This window comes from Artibeus jamaicensis, unplaced genomic scaffold, assembly GCF_021234435.1.
Source record: "Artibeus jamaicensis isolate MK-2021 breed Jamaican fruit bat unplaced genomic scaffold, CSHL_Jam_final contig_515, whole genome shotgun sequence".
NCBI classification, from domain to species: domain Eukaryota; kingdom Metazoa; phylum Chordata; class Mammalia; order Chiroptera; family Phyllostomidae; genus Artibeus; species Artibeus jamaicensis.
Window position 1 is genome coordinate 3,071,381 of NW_026521869.1, and position 23,454 is coordinate 3,094,834.

General features: G+C 43.2%; 1 protein-coding gene across 1 annotated transcript in view; it reads right to left on the reverse strand.

Annotated features, from left to right (window-relative positions):
• SCD5 (stearoyl-CoA desaturase 5) overlaps positions 1-23,127 on the reverse strand; it is a 190,330-nt gene extending 167,203 nt beyond the window's left edge. The window contains exon 1 of the mRNA XM_037150725.2: positions 22,481-23,127. Within this exon, the coding sequence (XP_037006620.2) occupies positions 22,481-22,709 (229 nt within the window). The 5' untranslated portion in view covers positions 22,710-23,127. The remainder of the gene's footprint in view (positions 1-22,480) is intronic.
• Positions 23,128-23,454: the final 327 nt, after the last annotated feature.

Below are 23,454 nucleotides of genomic sequence, written 5' to 3' on the forward strand. Positions count from 1 at the left end.
AGATTAAAAGACTCACAATGCCCCATCCTCTAGCGATCCTGCCCCTCAGGCCTCCTTCTGTCCTGGCATTCATCATACTGAATTATAATTGGCCCTCTTCTGAATAAGAATAATAGTTCCTCAACTGTGTATTTCCAGCACCTGGCCCACACTAGGCACATGTCCCCAAATGCATGAAAAATGGAATTTAATTAGACATCTAAATTCTCAGCTAGTCTGTCTCTAACCAGGTGGGGAAAGGACATCCCAGTAATGCTCCCTCACTGCTCCTAAACCCAAGCAGAGATCAAAACACCAATGTGCCTACTCAGCGCCAACACAATGGTGCCTAGAGAACACTTTCACATTTCAAAACACTTTTTTTCATAAGCCCAGTTAAGATCCACTAGTAATGGCCCTGGCCAGAGAGAGACTTGGGAGATTAGCACTTTAGCTAATCAGCAAAAATTATCTGAGTCCAAAATTTTCCCTCCAGCCTTTAGACTGAAGAAACACCTGGCAGGCCCCAAGGGTCCCCTGGGGCAGACTGAATGAGCCCCAGATCTCAGCAAGCCTGAGCTCTAGCTTGATAAGCTCTCGAGCTAAAAGAAAAAAGAAGACGTGTCTCCTTTCCATGGAACAAAGGGGAATATTTAACAATGGGAGGAAATATCCACCTGGACTCCTGTCTTAGGTAAGGGTGGTCACTGGCCCCTGTCACCCTTCAGGCCAATAGTACCTCTTACGTCACATGGCCACGTGGGCAGGATGCAAGTTAGGATTAACCCTCTGCAGTCTCCTGGAGGCACAGTTAACACCTAGAGCCAGGTGTCTCCCCATTGTTATCACTGTTGGTGGGCCAGAAACACTTATTATACAAAGGGCCCTTGTATCTCCCAGGTGAGAGGAGCCTGGTCCAGGATGCCCCCTAAAATGTGCCTTGTCCGAAGCAGAACTGCACTGTCTCCAACTATCCAAGCAGCGGGGCATGAATGATCTGAGAAGTATCTGCTCCCCAGCAAATGAAGATAACTGTAAAGCCACTCACCCTAGGATTTGAAAGGAATCTTAGAGCAGAACTCCATGCTTAGAATAAACAAATCTAAAGGACCCAGCCAGACCTCTATACAGTGGATTTATAGCACCAAGATGCACATCTGTTTCTGGGAGTGATAATAATGGTCACTACTCCTACTGTTGGGCTGGTCCTTCCTACAGGGGAACATGGGGGGTCTCTGCTGTCACTGGACAGGCGGCTGTTGCAACTCACTCAGTCCTCACACCAGTCCTATGAAAGAAGGTCTCAGGGCCCTCTTCTGGGCAGGTGAAGATTTCTGCCTAGGGCTAAGGAGGCTTTCTCCAGAACTTTTTATTCCCCCACCTCTTCTGAACAGCTTTTCCTCCAGATGTCTAAGGGGTGATCCAAGCACCTCTCCTCACCGCCACCCACATCCCCAGAAAACAAGCTTGTTCCACCCCCACAAAGCATTCGAAGTCCTTCACTTTCCTCATCCCCTTCCAGTGGGAAGGGGAAACCCTCTCCCTCAGTTATCAGCCTGTGTTAGAAGAAACTATATGCAGAAAGCAATTCACAGGCAGGAAATGGTGCCTCTCTCAACCCTAAGACATCTCAGGCTGGTGGAATTTCAGGCAATATAGCAAAGTCATACAACAAATCTGAGCCACTAGCAGGAGGATATAATGTTAAGCTGCTAAGGGCACAGCCTCAGTCTCAGGCCACCTGCCCCTAGGATAAATGCCTCCAATACACAGGGTAGAAGAGCTACCCGCAGAGCCTGTTAAATGAAGATCCCTGGGTCCTGCTCCCAGAGGTTCTCCTTGTAGGTCTGGGTAGAGCCCCCAAATCTTCAGGCTCAAGGAGCAACTGATGACCCCAATACAGACAGTGTGCAGACCATGCTGAGAGGTACTGACTTGTTCACTACCTATACCAACTTTACTTCTGTTTCCACCCCTTTCCACTTAAAAAAAAAGTTTTTAAAGTAATTTGAGAAAAAGAGAGAGAAACATCGACTGGTTGTTCCACCATTCACGGTTCAGCGGAAGTCACTGTATGTGCTCTGACCAGGGATCGAACTCACAACCTTTGGTGTATCCAGACAACATTATAACCAACTGAGCTACCCAGCCAGGGCTTCTTTCTACTTTTGGAAAGTCTCTCAAAACTGTTCCCTAAAGAGCTGGAGGCAATAGGTAGGATAAAGACAGTCCCTGAGGTTTTCCATTTGGAGGATGTAGCCAGAATTACCCAAACTGATACTCAATACCTGGGTATTTACAGACCCAATTGTCTAAAATTTGCTTCCGCCTAATCTAAAAGGAAAAAGAAGTATAAAAGACATAACTAGGATACCTGATGACATTTAACTATCCACCGTAGAGTAGATAATATCAAGGTGACATTTCTGGCTTTAATAACTTTACTGTGGTTCTATTCTTTTTTTCTCTCCTCCATTACTCTTTCTTTTCAGTGTTTCCAAATATTTTATTGTAGTTTTTCAATTATGACTTAGTCCCCTTACACCCCCATCTTCCACCACAATCACCACTCTGTTGTCTATATCCATGAGTTATTTTTCCTTGTTACTTGATCTCTCCTTCCTCTCCTTAGCTGTCATCCTGCTCTCTATGAGTCTGTCTCTATTTTGCTTGTTAGTTCAGTTTGTTATTAGATTCCACATATGAGTGAAATCATATGGTATTTGTCTTTCTCTGACTGGCTTATTTCACTTAGCATAATGTTCTCTAGGTCCATCCATGCTGTCACAAAGGTTCTTCTTTTTCATGGCAGAGTAGTATCCATTGTGTAAATGCCCATAGTTGTTTTATCCACTCATCTACTGATGGACACTTGAGTTGATTCCATTCTTGGTGGTTGAAAATTAATACTGCAATGAACATAGTGGTGCTTATGTTCTTTTAAATTAGTGTTCTGGGTTCCTTCAGTTATATTCCCAGAAGTGAGACTGCTGGGTCAAAAAGCAGATCCACTCTTAATTTTTGAGGTATCTCCATACTGTTTTCCACAGTGGTTACACCAATCTATATTCCCAACAATAGTGCAAAAAGGGTTCCTCTTTCTCCGCACCCTAACCAGCACTTGTTGTTTTTTGATTTACTGATGACAGGCATTCTGTCAGGTATGGCATAATATCTTATTGCAGTTTTAATTTGCATTTCTCTGATAGTTAGTGATGTTGAGCATCTTTTCATATGCCTATTGGACATCTATATGTCCTCTTTGGAGAAGTGTCTATTCAGGTTCTTTGACCATTTTTTTAAATTGAGTTGTTTGGGTTTTTTTGGTATTGAGTTTTGTAAGTTCTTTATAAATTTTGGATATTAACCCTTTATCAGATGTATTGGCAAATACGTTCTCCCATTCTGTGGGTTGTCTTTTTATTTTGATGTTTTCCTTTGCTGAGCAAAAGCTTTTTAGTTTGATGTTGTCCCACTTGCTTATTTTTTCCTTTTGTTTGCTTTGCCTAGAGAGATATATATGGTAAAATACTGCTATAAGCAAAGTCCAAGATTTTGCTTCCTATGTTTTCTTCAATTTTCTCAACACCACTTATTGAATAAGCTGTCTTTAGCTCATTGTGTGTTCTTGCTTCCTCTGTAGAATATTAATTTACTATAAAAGTCTGGGTTTATTCCTAGGCTTTCTATTCTGTTTTAATGACCTATGTGTCTGTTTTTATGCCAATTCCAGGCTGTATTTATTATGATGGCTTTATAGTAGTTTCATATTAGGTAGTGTGATTCCTTCAACTTTGTTTTTCTTTCTCAGGATCACTATTGTTATGTGGGGCCTTTTGTGGTCCCATATAAATTTTACAGATATTTATTCTAATTCTGTGAAATACATTTTTGGAATCTTCATAGGAATTGGGTTGAATCTATAGATTGTTCTGAGTAGTATGGACATTTCAATGATGTTAACTCTTCCTATCCATGAACACAGTATGTGCTTCCACTTATTTGTATCTTTTTCAATTTCTTTCTTCAGTGTCTTATACTTTTCCAAGTATAGGTCTTTAATATCCTCGGTTAGGTTCAATGCTGGGTATTTCATTCTTTTTGAAGCAATTATGAATGAGATTGTTTTCTTAATTTTCCTTGTTAGTTCATTATTGGCACATAAAAATGCAACTGATTTCTGCATTTTCTGCAATTAATTTTGTATCCTGCTACTTTGCTGAATTCATTTATCAGTACTAGTAGTTTCTTGGTAGAATCTTTGGGGTTCTCTATGTAAAGTATCATGTCATTGGCAAATAATGACTGTTTTACTTCTTCCTTTCCAGTGTGGGTGACTTTTATTTCTTCTTCTTGTCTGACTGCGATGGCTAGGACTTCCAGGACTATGCTGAAAAAGAGAGGTGAAAGTGAACATCCCTGTCTTGTTCCCAATATTAAGGGGAATATTTGTAGTTTTTGCCTGTTGAGTATGATGCTGGCAGTGTATTTGTCATATATGGTCTTTATTATGTTTTGGTGTGTTCCGTCTACTCCCACTTTGCTAAGTGTTTATCATAAATGTGTGCTAGATTTTATCAAATGCTTTTTTGGCACCTATTGATATCATCATGTGGTTTTTATCCTTCATTTTGTTTACATGGTGAATCAAATTTACTGGTTTGGTAATGTTGTACCAACCTTGCATTCTTGGAATAAATCCCACTTGGTCATGGTGTATGACCTTCTTGATGCATTGTTGTATTCGGTCTGCTAATATTTTGTTGAGGATTTTAGCATCTACGTTCATTGGTCTATAATTAGTTTTTTTTTTGTAGTGTCCTTATCCAGTTTTGGATTTAGGCTAATGGTGGCCTTGTAAAATGAGTTTGGGAGATTTCCCTCCTTTTCAATTTTTTAAAAAAGCTTTATTTTTTTAAATTTTAGAGACAGGGGGAGGGAGGGAGAAAGAGAGAGGAGGAAAGATCAATGTGTGAGAGAAACATTGATTGGTTGCCTTTAGCATGAGCCAACCAGCAACCCAGGCATGTGTCATGTAGGAGAATCAAACCAGCAACCCTTTAGTTCACAGGCCAGTGCTCAATCCACTGAGCCACACCAGCCAGGGCCTCTTGAATTTTTTGAACTAGTTTGAGGTGTTAGTTCTTCTTCGAATGTTTGGTAAAATTCACCTGTAAAGCCATCCGATTCGGGGCTTTTGGTTTTTGGGGGTCTTTTGATTACTACTTCAATTTCACTGGGTGTAATATGTCTATTTAGATTCTCTGACTCTTCTTGATTTAGTTTGGGAGGATTTTGTTTCAAGGAATTTAGCCATTTTTGTCTAGGTTTGTCCAGTTTGTTGGCATATTATGAACAAACGCTCATATTTTTTACAATCCTTTGTAATTCTTTGGTGTCAGTTGCTATTTTTCCTCTTTCATTTCCTCATTCATTTGGGTCCTTTCTCTTTTTTCCTTGATGGCTCTGGTTAAAGGTCTGTCAATGCTATTTATCTTTTCAAAGAACCAGCTCTAGAATCCATTGATCTTTTGTATCTATTTCCTTCCTTCAACTCACTTTGAGCTTTGTTGATTGTTCTTTTTCAAGTTCCTTTAAGAGTAAAGTTAGATTGTTTATTTGAGCTTCTTGTTGTTTCTTGAGATAGGCCTGCAATGCTATAAATTTCCCTCTTAAGATTGTTTTCCCTGTGTCCCACAGATTTTGGATTGTTTTGTTCTCATTTTCATTTGTTTCAAGGTATCTTTTATTTTCTTTCTCAATCAGGTTGTTGACCCATTCCTTGTTTAATAGCATGTTATTTAGCTTCCACATCTTTGTATGTTTTTCAGTATTCTTCTTGTCAATGATGTCCAGTTTCATAGTATAGCAGTCAGAGAACATGCTTAGTATGACTTCAATCTTCTTAAATTTATTAAGACTTGTTTTGTGTCCTAACATGTAGTCTATCCTAGAAAACATTCCATGTGCACTTGAAAAATATGTATATTCTGCTGCTTTGGGGTGAAATGTTCTGAAGATATCAATGAAATTCATTTGATCTAGTGGGTTGTTGAAGGCCACTATCTCCTTGTTGATTTAATGTCTGGAAGATCTATCCATTGAAATCAATTGGGTGTTAAAATCCCCAACTATGACTGTATTTCTGTTGATCTCTCCCTTTATGTCCATCAAGATGTGTTTTACATAGTTAGGTGCTCCTGTGGTGGGTACATAAACATTTACTAGGGTTATACCCTCTTGTTGGACCGTTCCCTTTATGTAGTTTCATTCTTTGTCTCTTACTATAACTTTGGTTTTAAAGTCTATTTTGTTCAATGTAAGTTTGCTACGCCAGGTGTTTTTTTTCCATTTCCATTTCCATGAAATATCTTTTTCCATCCCTTTACTTTTAATCTGTATCTTTCGATCTGAGGTAAGTCTCTTCAAGGCAGCATGTATATGGGTCTTGTTTTCTTATTCAGCTACCCTATGGCTTTTGGTTGGACTAGTTAAGCCATTTACATTTAAGGTGATTTTTGATAGATATATATTTAGTGCTATTTTATTGTTAGACTATGTTTCTTTGGTACTGTGTTGTTATAACTGTTTCTCCTCTCCTTCTTCCTCCTCCTCCTCCTCCTTCTTCTTCAAGCAAGCCTTTTAACATTTGTTGCAGTACTGATTTGGTGTTAACAAACTACTTTAGCTTTTTCCTGTCTGGGAAGCTCCCTATTTCTCCTTCAAACTTTAAATGAAAATGATAGCCTTGCTGTGTAAAGTAGCCTCGGTTGTACATCCTTGCTTTTCATCACCCTGAATATTTCGCAACACTCCCTTCTGGCCTGAAATGTTTCTGATGAGTAATCAGATGACAGTCTACTTGGTGCTCTCTTGTATGTAACTACCTGCTTTTCTCTTGCAGCTTTTAGGATTCTCTCCTTGTTTTTAAGCCTTGCTATTTCAATTATGATGTGTCTCAGTGTAGGCCTCTTTGTTTACAAATTGTTTGGAACTCTTTGAGCTTCCTGGACTTTTGTGTCCTTTTCCTTCACCAGAGTAGAGAAATTTTTTGGTCATTATTTCCTCAAATAAATTCTCCATCCCTTCCTCACTCTCTTTTCCTTCTGGTATTCCCATGATGTGGATATCATCACACTTCATGTTGCCCAAAATGTTTCTTAAGCTCTCATCATTTTTTGAAGTTCTTTTACTTTCTACTGTTCTGCTTCAGTGGTTTTATTTACTTCATCTTCCTAATCACTGATTCAATTGTCAGGTTCATTTAACCTACTGCCTATTCCTTCCAGTGTATTATTTATTTCAGGTATTTCATTCTTTATTTCTGAGTGGTTCTTTTTTATGGTTTCTGTATGTTTTCTAATGCTGTTGAGTATTCTTATAATCATGACCTTAAACTCATTATCTGATAAATTGCTTGGCTCCATTTCATTTAGTTCTTCTGGAGAATTCTCTTGTTCCTTCATTTGGGGTCTGTTTCTGTCTTCCCATTTCGGCTGCTTCTTTGTATTTGCTTCTATGTATTAGGTAGAACTACAGAGACTGATACAGAATTTTGTCACCGTTTGTGACCTGTCCTGGGCAACCTTTTTGAAGCTATCAGTGATCCACATGGCTCCCTTTGCTGGGCCTGTTTATGTGCAGAAAGAACCAGGCTGTGTACCAACACTGGCTTTTACCAGCACCAGGCCCAGGGGAAGGTCAACTAAAGTCTCAGAGCTCCCAGAGATCCACCTTATTTGTTAAACTTAATCAATGATATAGCTTGAAGCTATACTCAGCAGCCTGGCTTACAATCTGCAGGGTGGGGGAGAGTAATTCCTTCAAGTGGGGTTATTGCTTCTCCAGGCTGATGCTACTGGGAGGGGAGTGCTCTGCCTGAGAAAGATGGTTCCTGCAAATGGGAAATGACTCAGCACAGGGATTCTGGCAGCTGTTCCTTCAGTGCTCTCCCCAGAGGCACTACCCGGAGACTGTCCCCTCAAGTATCTCTAGTCCACTCTGTCCTCCCTCTGCCGGAGCCTAGGTTAAGTGGCTGCAACAAAATTCTGTGCATTGGCCCTTTAAGAGGCTCTCTGAGTCTCCAGCCATTTCTCCCTAGCAGACAGAAGCCCTGCTACTTTACACAGGTGAGTATTATCTGGGCCCCTTTCCCGGCTCTTCTGCTGTTGGATGGGAAACCCATCTTGGGGTTTAGATACCACATTTCTCAGGGGAACTCCCACCAGCTGCTGAAATATCCCTCTAGAACTTCAGCTGTCACCTGTGGGAGTCCAGCCAGCCCTCTCATGCTCCTCCGTACTCCGTACCAGTCATGTTGTGGTGAAGTGGTTTCTTTTATTTGTCTGGTATATGAGTCATCTGTGGCTAGTGTTCAGTTGGTTATTCAGGATTTCTCTACAATTTAATTGTAACTCCAGATTGGTCCTGGGAGGTTAGGGTAGCTTCCACTTATTCCTCTGCCATCTTGGTTGGGTGTTCTGTGGTTTTACTCTTAGTTTTAGGAATTAAATACTGACATATTTAGAGATAAAAGGCCATGGTATCTCCAACTTATTTGCTAATGAGCTCAGAAAAGAATAATACACACATATATGTATACATACATAAAGAATATAATAAAGCAAGAAATTGTTTGGTCTGGATAGAATATCTGGGAGTTCCCTATACTATTCTTACAACTGTCCTATGCTTGTCAAATTACATACCAAAGTAAAAGTTACAAAATAAAAAATCCCAGCAATTAGAGAGTGTAGGAGAGTACAGACTATGTTCTTTACTTTTGTACGTGTTTGAAATTTCCTACCACTGAAACAATTCCCTATACTAAGTCTCAGGTATACAATTCCCTGTACTAAGTTTCAGGTATGGTTTAGGTGGCACTGACCCTGCGCTATGAGAGCCTAGATACCCATTTACAACATTAGGGGCCAGGAAGTTTGAACTAAGAGGTCACCTAAACTTGTGGTGCCATACTCCACATCTTGTCCTATCAGCTCCTAACACCAAAAAGAAATAACTTTACAATTTTATTTTAATAATGTTATTTTCTTCTGATGATAAAAGTAATACCAGCCCTGACTGGTATATCTCAATGGATTGAGTGCAGGCTGTGAACCAAACGGTTGCCAGTTCAATTCCCAGTCAGGGCACATGCCTGGGTTGCGGGCCAGGTCCCCAGTAGGGGGCATGTGAGAGGCAACCACACATTGATGTTTCTCTCCCATTCTTTCTCCTTCCCTTCTCCTCTTTCTATAAATAAACAAACAAACAAACAAATAAAACATTAAAAAATAATACTAGTCTTTTCAGGGGAAAATCTTATATAAAGGCAACTATAAACCAGAAAATTAAAATCACCTTTCAGACATACAGTGCCTCTATCACAAAAGGAGTTTTTATCAGGACAGGTGAAATACCTAAAATTTCAGAATTTAGATTAGACTCAAATACCTTTCCTTACATGGTTTTGGGGGATATAAATGTAAGCCGGAATGATAGATTGATTTGTTTTAAGTTCTTATTCAATTAGAATAGAATTGTGAAAGAAAAGCCAAAGATCATATGACTCAAATGACAACAAGAGATGCATATGCAGAGGTCACATTAAAAATATTTGACAACTCATGGGTACACCAACCAATTAAAATCAATCAGAACCAATGTACATTTGATCTTTGCAGCTGATATACCCTTTAACTCCTGGGTTGTTGGGAATTCCAGGAATATCTTGAAAAACATTAACTATTCACTATTTTAACAACTGATAGAGCCACAGTGTTGTATTCTAGTTGAATACCAGCTCTGTGCTTGAGGGAATATTAGCTCTAATAACTGTGGTTTATTCTAACAGTTTAGGTTCATATGCAATCTACACTAAACTCTGAGGGTAGTGACGTAATTCTCCCCAGAGCTCCAGACAAAGTGAAGACTCTGGAGTAATCTGAGCATAGCTCAAAAATGTTAATGACTCACCCACTTTTCAAGAGCTACTGAGCCAAAGCACAACCCATTTGGTATGGCAAAGGCAGGGGAGATGGAAGAAGGAAGATAGGTGGGCATTATTCACATTGGCTAACAAATTTTCCCTTTTGGTTAGAGACTCTAGAGCAAAACAAATGCCTTCAGGGACACTGAAGTGTGAGTCATAGGCTGAGAATACAGACGAGCTTCAGTGCGACCACCTGCAAAACCTTCTATTATACATATTTTTAGAGGAGTAGATTGACAAACTACTCCATGAAACAGTTAAATGTTAGAAGTTCATTTCTAATTTCAGGCCTGAGGCTTTTAAAGAAGAGTATTTTCCATTATCTATCCATGCCGAGAGAATACTGTGTTGGTTACAGTACACGGGCACATCACAGCTGTTCCTGTGAGTTATAAAAGGTGGGAGGATCGAGGCTGGGTCTTTGACTTCTTACATAGTGCCTGGCTCAGGACTATAAGTAATTAATTGCTTGCTTAATAAATGCTTTTTGATGATGAGAAGGAGGATACAATCGGAGATGACCTTGCTCACTGAGTCACAGGTTGCATTTATAAGCCATTGTCTCTTCAGGGAACCAACCTAAAACCAACATAGTCAAATTCTAAGTATATGATAATATTCACGTAACAGGCAGTGATATAGGAAAAAATAAATGTAAACCTGAGCTGTAAACTCTACTCTTATCTAGCTTAACTTTCAAGTCCACTGATATTTGGGGTTTTTTTTTTCCCATTTCAAAGATACTCTCAAAAAACTTCCATAATCTGGAAGACCTTGATTACCATATCAATGTCACCTACAAATAGGGAGAGAGTAATGACCAGCTCCTAATCCAAGCCATCCAAAAACCACCACAGGGACATCCATTAAGTACTTACCTTAAGTAGGCACTTTACATGCAGTATTTGACTTGAAGACTTTACACAAATGGCTGCACTACAATCCTGCTCTACACTATTTTCTCCAGGTCCATACTTTAAAATACAGTTTTCCACACTCTCTAGCCAAAAGCTATTGTTTTGCTTCCCTTGTAACATAGTCAGCAACTTCCTAGGTAAAATGCTTCTTTCTAGCTTTTTTGTGCAAATAAAAAGTACATGCTGGGTGAGGTTAAGCAGACTTTTAAAGGCCCCCAAAGTAAAATTTGATGCAAGAGAACAGAAATCTGTCCGTGACTTTAGTATGTCACCTGAAAGATGAAGAAAATGACCAAGAAAACTATTGGGTTATCCAAAAAGTTCTTTCCGTTTTTTCCATCCGATGGTTCTAGCAGTGCTTAGTTGTCTTTAACGTCATTCAAAATAATTTTATTACACTGTATTGTGACAGCTGTCATATCAGTGTGCATTTAAAACAAACCTATCAAAATTGAATTTTTGTGTAACCATTTTAATATTGAAGATGGAATAAAATAAGCAGCATTTCTGGCATATTATGCTTTATTATTTCAAGAAAGGTAAAAAGACAATCAAAATGCAAAAAAAAATTTGTGCAGTATATGGAGAAAGTGCTGTGACTGAACATGCCAAAAGTGGTTTGTGAGGTTTCTTGGTACAACTGACATTTTGGTCACATAATTCTTTGCTGTGGGGCTGTCTTATGCATTGGAAGATGTTTAGCAGAGCCCCTGGCCTCCACCCACTAGAAGCCAATAGTAAGAGATAGCCAGCTGATATACTCGAAATATCCAAATCAATAAAGTTATTGGTGAAAATTAAAAAATGTGTCTTTTATTTAATGGGGAAAAAACTAAATGGATTTTTTGGCTAACCCAATATTTATCAGTTCAAGAAAACTGTCACCATGGAAAATGTGGATGTAAAAGGAATACATTACTAAATCTGACAACCTCAGGTTAAGCCTGCATGATGGCTTTACAAACTCAGAGACCACACAAGATAGTCTGAAATTAAAACTTTCTAACTACAAGCAGTTCGAGGTGGGTGGTCATGTCCTGGGGTAATATTTTTCCCTAACAAAGGTCAAACTGAACCTGTCAGTTGTCTTTTTACATAAGATATCATAACAGATAATAACTTTAGGACTATCAAAGAAATTTCCATTTTTCCAGGCCCCTCAGGGCAAAAACACTGCACCAGAGACCACAAATCTCTTGTTATTATTATCATGTTAATTTTAACTCTGAACTCTTCTATAGCCACCTATGTAAAAGAAGTATGTGTCTATAATCAGGAGTGTCCAACCATGAAGTCCAGATGGCTGTGAATGCAGCCCAACACAAAATCATACATTTACTTAAACATTATGAACTATTTTTTGTGATTACATGTCACAATGTATTTAACGTGTGGCCCAGACAACTCTTCTTCTGTTGTGGCCCAGAGACACCAAAAGACTGGACACCCCTGGATTCCTTTTACTTTTTATCCAATCTTAGAGAATCTTAGAGATTCCCCTCTCCTGCTTTCCCCCACCTCCCTAATTTATAAACAAGAAATTTCATGTAACTCCATTACATCTTCCCCTTTGATGCTGATGTATAAAGTGGTAAAACTGCCATTTTTTGGACCATTTACTCAATCCCTTGAAATTCTGCTTCCCAGCAATTTTTGTGAGTTTTGCTCAAATAAACTCATAAAAGTTCTTACAGGTTTGAATTATTTTTCTTACACAGACAAAAATATTGGTAAAGAACACATTTTAGGAGACTTCCAGTCAAGGAGGTACAGGTAATCATATAACTACACAGAAAAAAATTACATCTAAACTACAAAATAAATATCACCCAGAAACCGGCAGAAAATCAAGCTGTATAGAAGTCTGACAGCCCAGATTTAAAGAAACCACATTCATCTGGCTGGTGTGGCTCAGTGGATTGAGTGCCTGCCTGTAAAGCAAAGGGTAGGCCAGTTCAATTCCGAGTCAGGGCACATGCCTGGGTTGCAGGCCAAGTCCCTAGTAGGGGGCATGCAAGAGGCAACCACACATTGATGTTTCCCTCCCTTTCTCCTTCCCTTCCCCTCTTTCTAAAAAGAAATAAAAAAAAATTTTAAATAAAAGAGCCACATTTATCCAGATGGGTAGGAAGGGAAGAGACAAGGAGAGAGGTGGAGAGGGGCAGAGAGGCACGGAGCTGTGGGAGTGGCGGGAGAGGCAGAGGAATGAGGTGGTGGAATTGGCAGTTCTACATTCACGTGTGGTGGATAAAAACTGGTAGGGATATCTTGGGATCAAGGAATCCCAGCCCCAAACCAGACCACCCAGCAGCCCAGGGTTCCAGTGTCAAGAAGATAAATCCCAGTAACTCCTACCTATAAAAACCAGTGAGAGTTGGGGAGGTGGAAAAAACTGCCAGATTATCAGGAGACTCCTTTTAAAGGGCACACAAAAACTGAGGACTTACGCAAACCTAACCCAGCTGGGATTTGGAACCAGGGCAACAGCTGGAAGGGCACAAGTTGCATACAGGCTGGAAATAGTAAGAGTGCTAGGGACAGCTTCCTCCTGGGCAAACCTCCAGAAGCCAGATAGCAGCACTGTCCCCTCTTCAAGCCCTCCCCTTACACAGAGCCACAAAGCAGTAAAACCGTTTGCCCCACCCGGTGATCACCTAAGGCTCTGCTTTATACAATTTATAGGTCCGCTGTTCTACAATAGGCTGCACTGCTAAGACAGGGAGTCAAAGCAGCTCTACCTAATACACAGAAACAAACACAAAGAGGCTGCCAAACTGAGGACACAAAGAAATAGGGCCCAACTGAAAAAACAACAACAAAAAACCCAAACACCAGAAAAAGAATTAAACAAAACAGAGATGAGCAACCTATCAGATGCAGAATTCAAAACACTGGTTATCAGGATGCTCAAAAAACTCATTGAGTACAGCAACAACATAAAAAGACCCAGGCAGAAATGAAGGTTACATTAAGTGAAATAAAGAAAAATCTACAGGGAACCAACAGTGGAAGGGATGAAACTGAGTATCAGATGAACAATTTGGAACATAAGGAAGAAAAAAGCAATCAGAACAGCAAGAAGAAAAAAGAATTTTAAAAAACCCACAGAATAAGAAACCTCCGGTACATCTCCAAACGTACCAACATCCAAATCATAGGAATGCCAGAAGAAGAGAAAGAGAAAGAACTTGAAAACTTATTTGAAAAAATAATGAGAGATAAATTCCTTAATTTGGTGAAAGAAATAGACATACAAGTCCAGGAAGCACAGAGAGTCCCAAACAAGTTGGGCCCAAAGAGGAACACACCAAGACACATCATAAGTGGGACCCTCTCTCTTCTTCTGTATGACATTGTTGTAACTTCATGCTGCCCAGAACTCTGGTAGCCATCCAGCAACCATGAGGAAAATTAAATTCAACAAGGCCACCATGGCAGAAATGAAACCTGCTCTTTGATGACATTATTGAGTCATCTAGAAATGGCCAAACTCAGTATTTCTTATCGGTGACAGACATTAGAAAATTTCCCTATCATTTAAGCCATTTGAAGTTGAGTTTTATTCTACTTGCAGCCCAAAGCATCCTAACTGATACAATTTGCTTCACAATTCTGGGGAAGGTGGCTCTCGGCCAGGCCTCCTCACCTTTACCAGTTCATCTGTTACGTAAACAAGCTGAATTCCCAAGGGCAATGCACAGAGCATCCCTGTTATTTTTCCCCAGCTGTATTTATGAGAACAAAATTAATTTCTAGCCCATGAATTAAACATTGCTGCTCCAGCTAAAAGATTTTAGCAATAGCCTTTTTTTTGGCAGGAGAAGCAGATCCTGATATGTTCTAAATAAGCTACAAGGAGGCAGAAGAGTAGGAGGGGAGGCAGAGAGAGGCCAAGGGGAGGCAGCCATTAAAAGAAAAAAGGAAGAGTTGACAAATCCCACTCATGTCCAGCTTCTCTGAATTGTCAGCCTGAAGCTGACAACAGGCTGGGTAGTGCACATCTAACTTTAGCAAATAGGTAAATTACCGGGAGATCTTATTAAACTCAGGTATTGATTCAATACGTCTGGGATGGGGGTCTGAGGATCTTTATTTCTAACAAGCTCCCAGGTGATGCTGATGCTGCTGGTCTGAGAACCAGTCTGCGGGGGGGGGGGGGGTCGCAGATGCCTCCAACCTTTCCTAGTAAGCACCAGACCCTGCACTGACCCCAGCAACTGTGGAAATGGAAAGCAGAAGTGATCATCCCTGAAATATGGACGAGTGAGAACCAGCTGTTTAAACTCAGGCTCAAGGGAGAAAATGAGGTGAGAACATGCCCGCAAACACATACACACCCACCTTTTAGAAACACAGGAGCCCTGGCTGGTGTAGCTCAGTGGATTGAGCGCGGACCTGCAAACCAGACAATCGCGGTTCGATTCCCAGTCAGGGCACATACCCAGGTTGCAGGCAGGTTCCCTGCAGGCCAATTCCCAGCAGGGGATGCATGAAAGGCAACCATACATTGATGTTTCTCTCCCTCTCTCCTTCCCTTCCCCTCTAAAGATAAATAAATAAAATTAAAAAAAAAAAACACAGGAAAGAATGGAGAATAGAGGAAGAAAGGAGTAGGAGGAGGGCACTCTGGGTCTGGTATTTGGGTACTGTTATACCTTTTGGAGCATTTTATTATTTTAGTCCTGGGACAGCACCTGAGTCTGTAACATCAAATACCCAACATTATTCCTGGCCTCCCCTCAGCCATAGCCAGCCTGAGGGGCCCAGCTCCAGTGTATTTCCCCCAGGGCCTCTCCTGAAAAACTTCACACTCACCCGAACTAGTGTCTGGTCTAGCAACTGGGCTCCAGGCGATTCTACACAAGTAGAAATCACTGGCCTGTAGGGTGGGCTGAGAGGAGTCAGGCAGAGGCTGAAGGGCAGTATCTCCATAAGCCTGATCTCCTCCCCATCCTGGTGGTCCTGCTAAATCTTCCTGGCCCTGGACACCTTCAGCCTTGCTAAAGCATCAGTCCAACCGCTTGCTCTTTTCCCATCCTCTCAGGAGCTCTGCTCACACTGTTCCCTGTGGATACAATGCCATCTCTCCCAAACCCCTGGGCCAGCCAGCCAAGGGCTCCCTGCCAGGCTTAGACAACTGCCTCCTCCCCTGGGGAGCCTCCCCAACTACCTGAGCCGACACTTTGTAACTAATGCTCCCTTGGCTGTTACCACCTGTGCACCTCCAACTGGCCCCTAAGTACCATAAAGTCAGGGATGGTGCCAGTGCCCAGCAGGTAACTGGTGTGTAATAAATATTATTGAACAAGAAAATTAAATCATGATTCTTATCCAGCTGTGTATCAGAAATACCTGATGGCTTTCTTTTTTTTTTTTTTAAGCCAGGACATCACTTCTAGAGATTCCCAATTCAGTATATCTAGGTGAGGGCCCAGGCTTCTGAAAGTTTAAAGGCTTCCCAAATGATTCTCATGTATGGCCACTTTTGACATCATTGAAATGGCAGAAATGAATGAATTCGTGGCTGATGAATATGACTGCACTTATCCTCACAGTTGGGAGGGTCCCGCTCATGGCCATTCACACACATACTGAACAAATGACAGGCACTTATGAGAGAGGAGGGCTGGTACCTGTTGTTGTACCAGCCGTCCTCCCTCATAATCCATGGCCAAGAGAAATAAAACCAGAGACACACCACCATTACCCTTGACCAGGGTCTTCTGACAACCAGGGAACAGTCCGAAACAAATCTTAGCCTCAAAGGGATGAGATAAAGGGCAGTAAGGAAGCACTGAGGGTGTGTGCCACTGAGGCTCCAAGGCTAACAAGCATCTGTGCCAGCTTCCCGACCACCCTCTTTGCTGTATTCTCTCATTTCCCTCCAGCCACTGGCTGTGCTATTATTATCCTTACAATACAATTGGGGACAGTGAGGTTAGGGAGGGGGAGTTTTCTGCCAAAGGCTGAATTTGGGGAGCTGGGCTTGGAACTCAGGCCCTCTGACTCCAAAGCCCCACACTCTTAATCCCAGAGTCGTGGCACTTCCATAGAAACGTGACGCGTTGCAGCAGAGGGCTGCACACTGCAGGCCAGAGACTACAGAATGTCAAAATAAATGCTCAGTGAGAATAATGCCACCCAAAGACAATGTTGTCTTCTGTAAATTTTTAAAGAAACCACCATGGCTGTGTCATTCTTTTATAAATCTGTCAGTGGCTATAATTTTATACAACACACAAATCTAGATAAGGTAAGAACTAAAGCCTTATAGCGAAGTCATGATCAAATATTGGGGCTTAAAGGCTGTGCCTTCCATCTGAGCCACAAGTGCTACAATCTCAGACAGCCGATGAAGCCAGGGCAGGTTTCATAATGTGGGCCTCCATCATGGAAAATAGTAAGAACAGCAAGCACTGAGTGTCTGCTCTCTGCCAGGCCCTTTATTTTATGCTTCAGTTCTTAAAACAACTTTCAGCTCAGTGTTATTGTCTCCATTTCCCAGATGAGGATATTGAGGACAACAAACTGGTAAGGAACATGTATGTAGTTCAACCAAGGGCAATGCCAGGATTCCAGCCAGGTTTCTCCTCAGCTGCACTATTTTTCCTTTCATGATCGTGGTGCAGTCTGCAGTGACCTTGACCAGTTATTTAAAAAAAACTGAGCTAATAATGTTAACCTATATTTATACATGTTAGGACTATAAAGCCAGCAAAAGCTTACTCTATTTTGTAGGCTTTGCTGCACTCCAGTCTTGGGTAAGGTAAGGTTTTTAGTGCTTGCTCATTTACTAAAAATGCAAAAGTTGCAGCGAAAATAGGCTGGCAATTACAGGGTTTAAAATGAAGATTCATTTATATTTTTCAGTTTTGTAGTAGTTTAATTGAGCATTAAAGATTTTTTTTAAGATGACTCAAGGAGACAGGAAGGGGTGAAAAATTCAGAACAGACCCTAGAAGAGTTAGAGAAATGATGTGGCCCTGTTTCTACTGCAACTGTTCCTTAAGAAAAACACTAAGGACCAGGTGAGTTGTTAGCTGAACAAAAGATTTACCTATGAAATAGTAGCCTTTTGGAGGAAAATAGAATGAAAGAAAAGGGAATGGGGAGAGGGAGGGATTATGTTCATTTCTCTTTGGGGACTTTAAGAAAGAACCCTTGTTTCCAAAGCCAAAGCAATATTTATTTACCCATGCAAGAGAGGCAATGAAGCCAAATACTGTGCCAACTTTGCAGAATGCATTGTGCTACAAGAAGGCCTTTTCTCCTTCCAATAAAGAAAAACAGCCAGCCCTGATTGATGTGGCTCAGTGGGCTGGGGGTCCTGCACACCGAAAGGCTGCGGTTTTGATTCTGGATCAGGAAACATGCCTGGGTTGCAGGACAGGTCCTGGGTTGGGGGTGTGTGAGAGGCGACCAATTGATGTTTTGCTCCCTCTTTCTCTCTCCCTCCCCCTCTCTCTAAAAATAAATAAATAAAATCTCTTTTAAAAAGCAAAAGCAAAAAAAAAGGAAGGAAAGAAAGAAAGAAAAGCAGCCAGTATTAGGACCAATAATAATAATGGTAGCTGACAATTACTGTACAGTAACTGAAGGCCAGGTACCGTGGTGATTTACATATATTATCTAGTTTAATTCTCACAACTTCATGAGCAAGTAGTGTTAATATGAGTCCCATTTTACAGATGTGAAAGCAGAGCATAGAGATGTTTGTCCAAGGCTACACAACTAGTAAGTAAGTAAGTAGGAGAGTTGGGATTCACATTTAGATCTGTCTCTTTTGAGTCTTGCTCACCCTAAAAAACCTGGAGGCAAAACAGAAGTCTCTGGCCACACATCACTGTGGCTCCTCAACAACCTTCCATCACTGATGGAAGAAGCAGCACAATCCAACAGACATCAGACATCAGGACCATCCCAAGTGGTGGATGCAGGTTATCCGATGCCCGAAAGAAGACGGCTCATCTTCGGGTGACTCTCAGAATTGGCCAGAATTTGACTGATGGACCAGTACTTTCCAAACCCCTGCCTCTCCTGACCCTCCCTGCCCCCAGACTGCTTTGTTAATCCCTACCAATTCTCAGCTCCCTCCCCAAAGGCCAAATCCCACTCAGTATGGTCCAGATGCTCCAGCAACCAGGACACCAGATATTGTTAAGCTATATTAGCTTAACAATAACAATGGCCATGTTTGCCCTGGGCAGGATACTAGAAGGCAGCAAATCACTGCTTTGCATGCCTGGTAGTTGTCCTTTGAGAGGGAAAACCCATGATGTCACCATGATACACTGCTTTTACCCCTGAACAGGACTCAGGGTGACATTTCTAGAGAAAGCAGTAAAGTCCCTGCCATTTCTAGAAACCAACAACCAGAACACCTGGAGACAAAGGCAAAGCTCCCTGGGAAGGAGTCCCAGGAATTCTACAACTGCTCCTTACTCCCTCATTCAATTCATCTTGAGATTCAGGACATGTGCTAGCTGCCCCTTGGGCCAAAACCCTCAAAGCAAGCGCTTTCATGAGCTCAAGGCTTCAGGTGAAAATTATATTCTAGTTAGAGTTTGCATTCTGTCCTTGAAACTCATAAACCCATCCCTCAGGATCTGTGGGCACCACTTGGCACACTGCAAGGATAAAGAAAACAACTTGTTCTGGCCCCAAGGACAGTCATGAAAAGGTGGGGGCTAGGCAGTGGAGGAATATGGACTGAACAACTTGATAGATCTTTCATGGATGACATTTTACCACCATGCAAATTACTCTCTGTACATTGCACACCTAACACACCCTCTGATGTGTACACTGCATAGATGCTTCTTGTTTCCAGGGCAACCTCACCTGGGGTGAGGGCATTGATAGAGCCAGCAAGGGAGAGGGTATGAAGAGGGAATCTAATCTAGTGAAGGGAAATTTGTGGGTCAAAGCACCAGAGCTTTCACTGAAAATAACCCTGAAATGACAGTGTCCCTAGTCTTCCAGTTGCCTTAAATAACCTAGCCACAGCACAACGATCTTCTCTCACAAGGTATCCATCAGATAAGATTCATTTGTTTGGAATGTTTCTAAGTTGGAATTGTGAAACTTGAAACTACAACACCCACAGTTGCCTGCTCTTTTTAGGGATGCATCCCTTTTTAGGGATGCTGTATATTTTTTTCTAAAGATTTGTTTCCTTTTAGAGAGGAGAGAAACATCGATCAGTTGCCTCTTGCATGCCCCTAGCCAGAGACCTGTCCACAACCCAGGCATGTGTGACTGGGAATTGAACTGGTGACCTTTCCATCTACAGGCTGGTGCTCCATCCACTGAGCCACACCAGCCAGGGCTCAGGAAAGAATTAAGATTAAGAGAATGGAGCCGACAAAAAGTAGCTAAAGCAGAAGACTATGCAGACAGGAGCCAAGCTGGGGTTTGGCAACATCACCACAAAAAGGAAACCAGATTCCTTCGGTGTTGACTTCTCTGGGGAGTGTGGAGCCAAGGCAGGTGTCCTCTGACCAAGGTCTTTCAGAACAAAGATTCTGCCTTCACCTCAGAGAGCAGCCTGGATAGGGCAGACGTGACTTAGAAAACCTTAAGAGGAGGCCTCATCCTTGTGGCTCCTGGGGTGTCAAGAGTCAGTGGGGTTCAGTTGCTGTAAAGAGTGGAGCTCCAGTCATGCAACATATTTTAAGTGCTCACTTCTCCCTGAGCTCTCTCTGACACTGCAGCTATTTGGCTAAGCCCCAATCCCTCAGAGGTAGGTGGGCTTGGAAGTATGACAGTACTGCCCCTGGAGGGGGGAGGAGGAGCTTCATGGAGGTTCTGAGGCAAAAGGCTTTTACTGGCGGGCTAGAAGTGTGTTCATGAATTAATGGCTAGACATCTTACAATTTAGTCATTTGGAGGTAAGAAGGAAGACAGACCAAAACTAAAACAACACAAAACAAAGACCAGGGTGAAAAGGATACAACTGAAGAAGTACATTAAGTGGGGAAGGGCTGAGTAGGGGTTTCCCAAAGCTTTTAGGGAACTTTAAAAGGCTTCATGATTCTCACCCTGGCTGGTGTGGCTCAGTGGATTGAGCACTAGTCTGTGAACAAGAGGGTCACCAGTTGGATTCCCAGTCAGGGCACATGCCTGGGTTGTGGGCCAGGTCCCCAGTAGGGGGCGTGTGAGAGGCAACCACACATGGATGTTTCTCTCACTTTCTCCCTTCCCCTCTCTCTGAAAAATAAATATATTTTTTAAAAGGCTTTATGATTTTCAAAGACCCCTGCCCGTCTCACTATTTTTCAACTCTGCATCCCCCCCTCAGCCACACACCCCTCAAAAGGTACCCAGAATCTGCATGGGTTTGCTTTCGAGAGCAGGGACTGCAGGATTTCAAGGAAAGGCTTGGAACCCAAGTGGCCGCATTATCAACCTAGGCATTTGAAGCTGGCACTATGTCAAATAAAGAGCTTTGCAAAGAGAGGTCTTCTTATTTTTCTCTTTCTCTTCCTCTCTGGAAATAAAAGTAGGTTGTATTTCTCCTGCCCCCGTTCCTTGGTGATCTCAGAAAGCCAGCTGAAAGAGCTTCCTGGAGTACAGCTCGTCCAAGTCTCGGCCCAGGAGGAGACTGACTATCAATGCCTGCGCCTTTTGTCCGAGTTACTGCCGCTCTGCTGACCAAGGCCAAAAACAGTTACTGAGGCGAGGGGTTCTTCCAGGTGGTTTAGATGTCAGCAACTGTAGTCACTTAGGGCAAGCAATGAGCCCCTAGAGTATGGGAGGGTGGGGTGGGAAGAGTTCGAGGGGTTGTCGACTTCTGGGTTCCCTCTCCTACTAGCAGAGACGGGGGTGCTATAAAGGAGGGTGGCGGGAGAGCCCCAAGTGTGGTGATAGACCGGCACTGGCCAGAGGGGTACAGGTCTTGAAAAGGGCAGTGCATGACCACAATCGGGGCTTAGAGCTGGAGGCAGAACACTCTCAACATAAGCACGTTGTGCTCGCCAAGAAACTTTTAAGGCTACAGAAGTGCAACTGGGCATAAAGACCACGGAGGGGAGCAAGTAAGAGGGGCCCTACAGAGGCTAGGAAGATAACTAACTGGCTTCTTCCATTTTGTGCGCGAAATCAACACTACTCTGGGCCAGGTCTCTCCACCTCCCTTCACTTACTTTCTTGTTCTCAACTTGGCCCCAGGGTCCGTGGCTCGCCGAGGACACTGAGAAGCTGAAAGGCAAAACAAAAGACAGGAGAGCCCCTGGGGCCCTCAAGGGCAACACAATGGACTCGCCTGTCTTCCCTCGCTCAAAGCCCGGTTGGGCCGGTGACCAGCCTCTTCCCTCGCGCGCCTCTCTGCGCACAGCGGCGGCGCCACAGGACTCTGGGAGGGACCCATCGGGAGCGGACAAATGCGCCTACTCCGTCAGGCGGCGGGGGAGGCAGAAGTTGAAAATACCCGGGCAGATATACGTGCCCGTCCCAAAGGGAGGGCAACTGCAAGCCACGGGGACCTGAACGCCTGGCGTAAGGCTAATAGAGAGCGAAAGAGGCTGCGCACCGCCTGCAGCCAACCCTCGACTCCACGCGCTCCGGCACGGCCTCACCACGGCGCCCGACTTACCCCAGAGCAGTGTAAGCGGCTTGGCTTTGGGGATGAGCACTAGGGAGTACACGGCGGCCAAGTGGAGCAGGCTCATCAGGACTACGTTCCTCCACACGATGTTCTGCCGCTGCTCACGTGCGCCCGGCCTCTCCTGGCCGCCACCCGCCGAGCCCTGAACCCGGGCGCGGCTTTCCCCCGCGGCGTTGCAGAGGGGGACCTTCCCCCGGTCGGCGGCCCGGCCTGGCATGGCTGTGAGAGGTGGGCGCCGGCGGCGGCGGCGGCAGCAGGCAAAGCTCTGCCGGCGCGGATCTCTCCTGTGAGGGCGAGGGCTACTGCCTGAATCTCCACACCTCCTGTACCCGCCTTCCCGGCTCTTCTCCGGTTCCTTCTCTCTTCAGGCTTTCAGCGTGGCCTAAGGATGGAAACCTGGGAGCCCAGCATCTGTTGCTGGCGTATCACCCATGCCGCTGCCGGAGCGGATCTCAGCTGTGAAGACGAAGGAGCTAGGGCGAGAGTGCGCGGAGGAGCTGGGGGAGGCGCGCGAGCTGGGAACGCGGTGGGGGAGGCTGCGCTCGGAGGGAGCCGGGAAGAAAGATCTGCGTAGCTACAGCCAATCACGATCACTTGGGGGGCTCTTAAAGAGAAAGGCTCCCCCTGGACCCCCGCTGCCCTGGCTCTCCAGGGCCTGGGCCGGCCGCTGGGCGGGCGGTGGGCAGCCTGGGTTTGGGGGTTAGTGGGCTGTGGCTCTGGGACCCGGAACCTGTTAAGCAGCTCTTCTGTGTGTTTCTCCAGTTCCAAAAAATATCTTTCCGCTTTCTCCCTCCCTCCCTCCCTTTCTCTTTCTCTTATTTCTTTCTTTTTTCTTTCTTTCTATTAACTTTTGAAGCTACAGACCACCATGTTGAAGAACTGAAAAATTGTTCTCGGAGTCTCAACACAAGTTAAGGCTAGAACCGAGGTGGCACTCAGAAGTCCCGGGTCTGCCGGTTGGT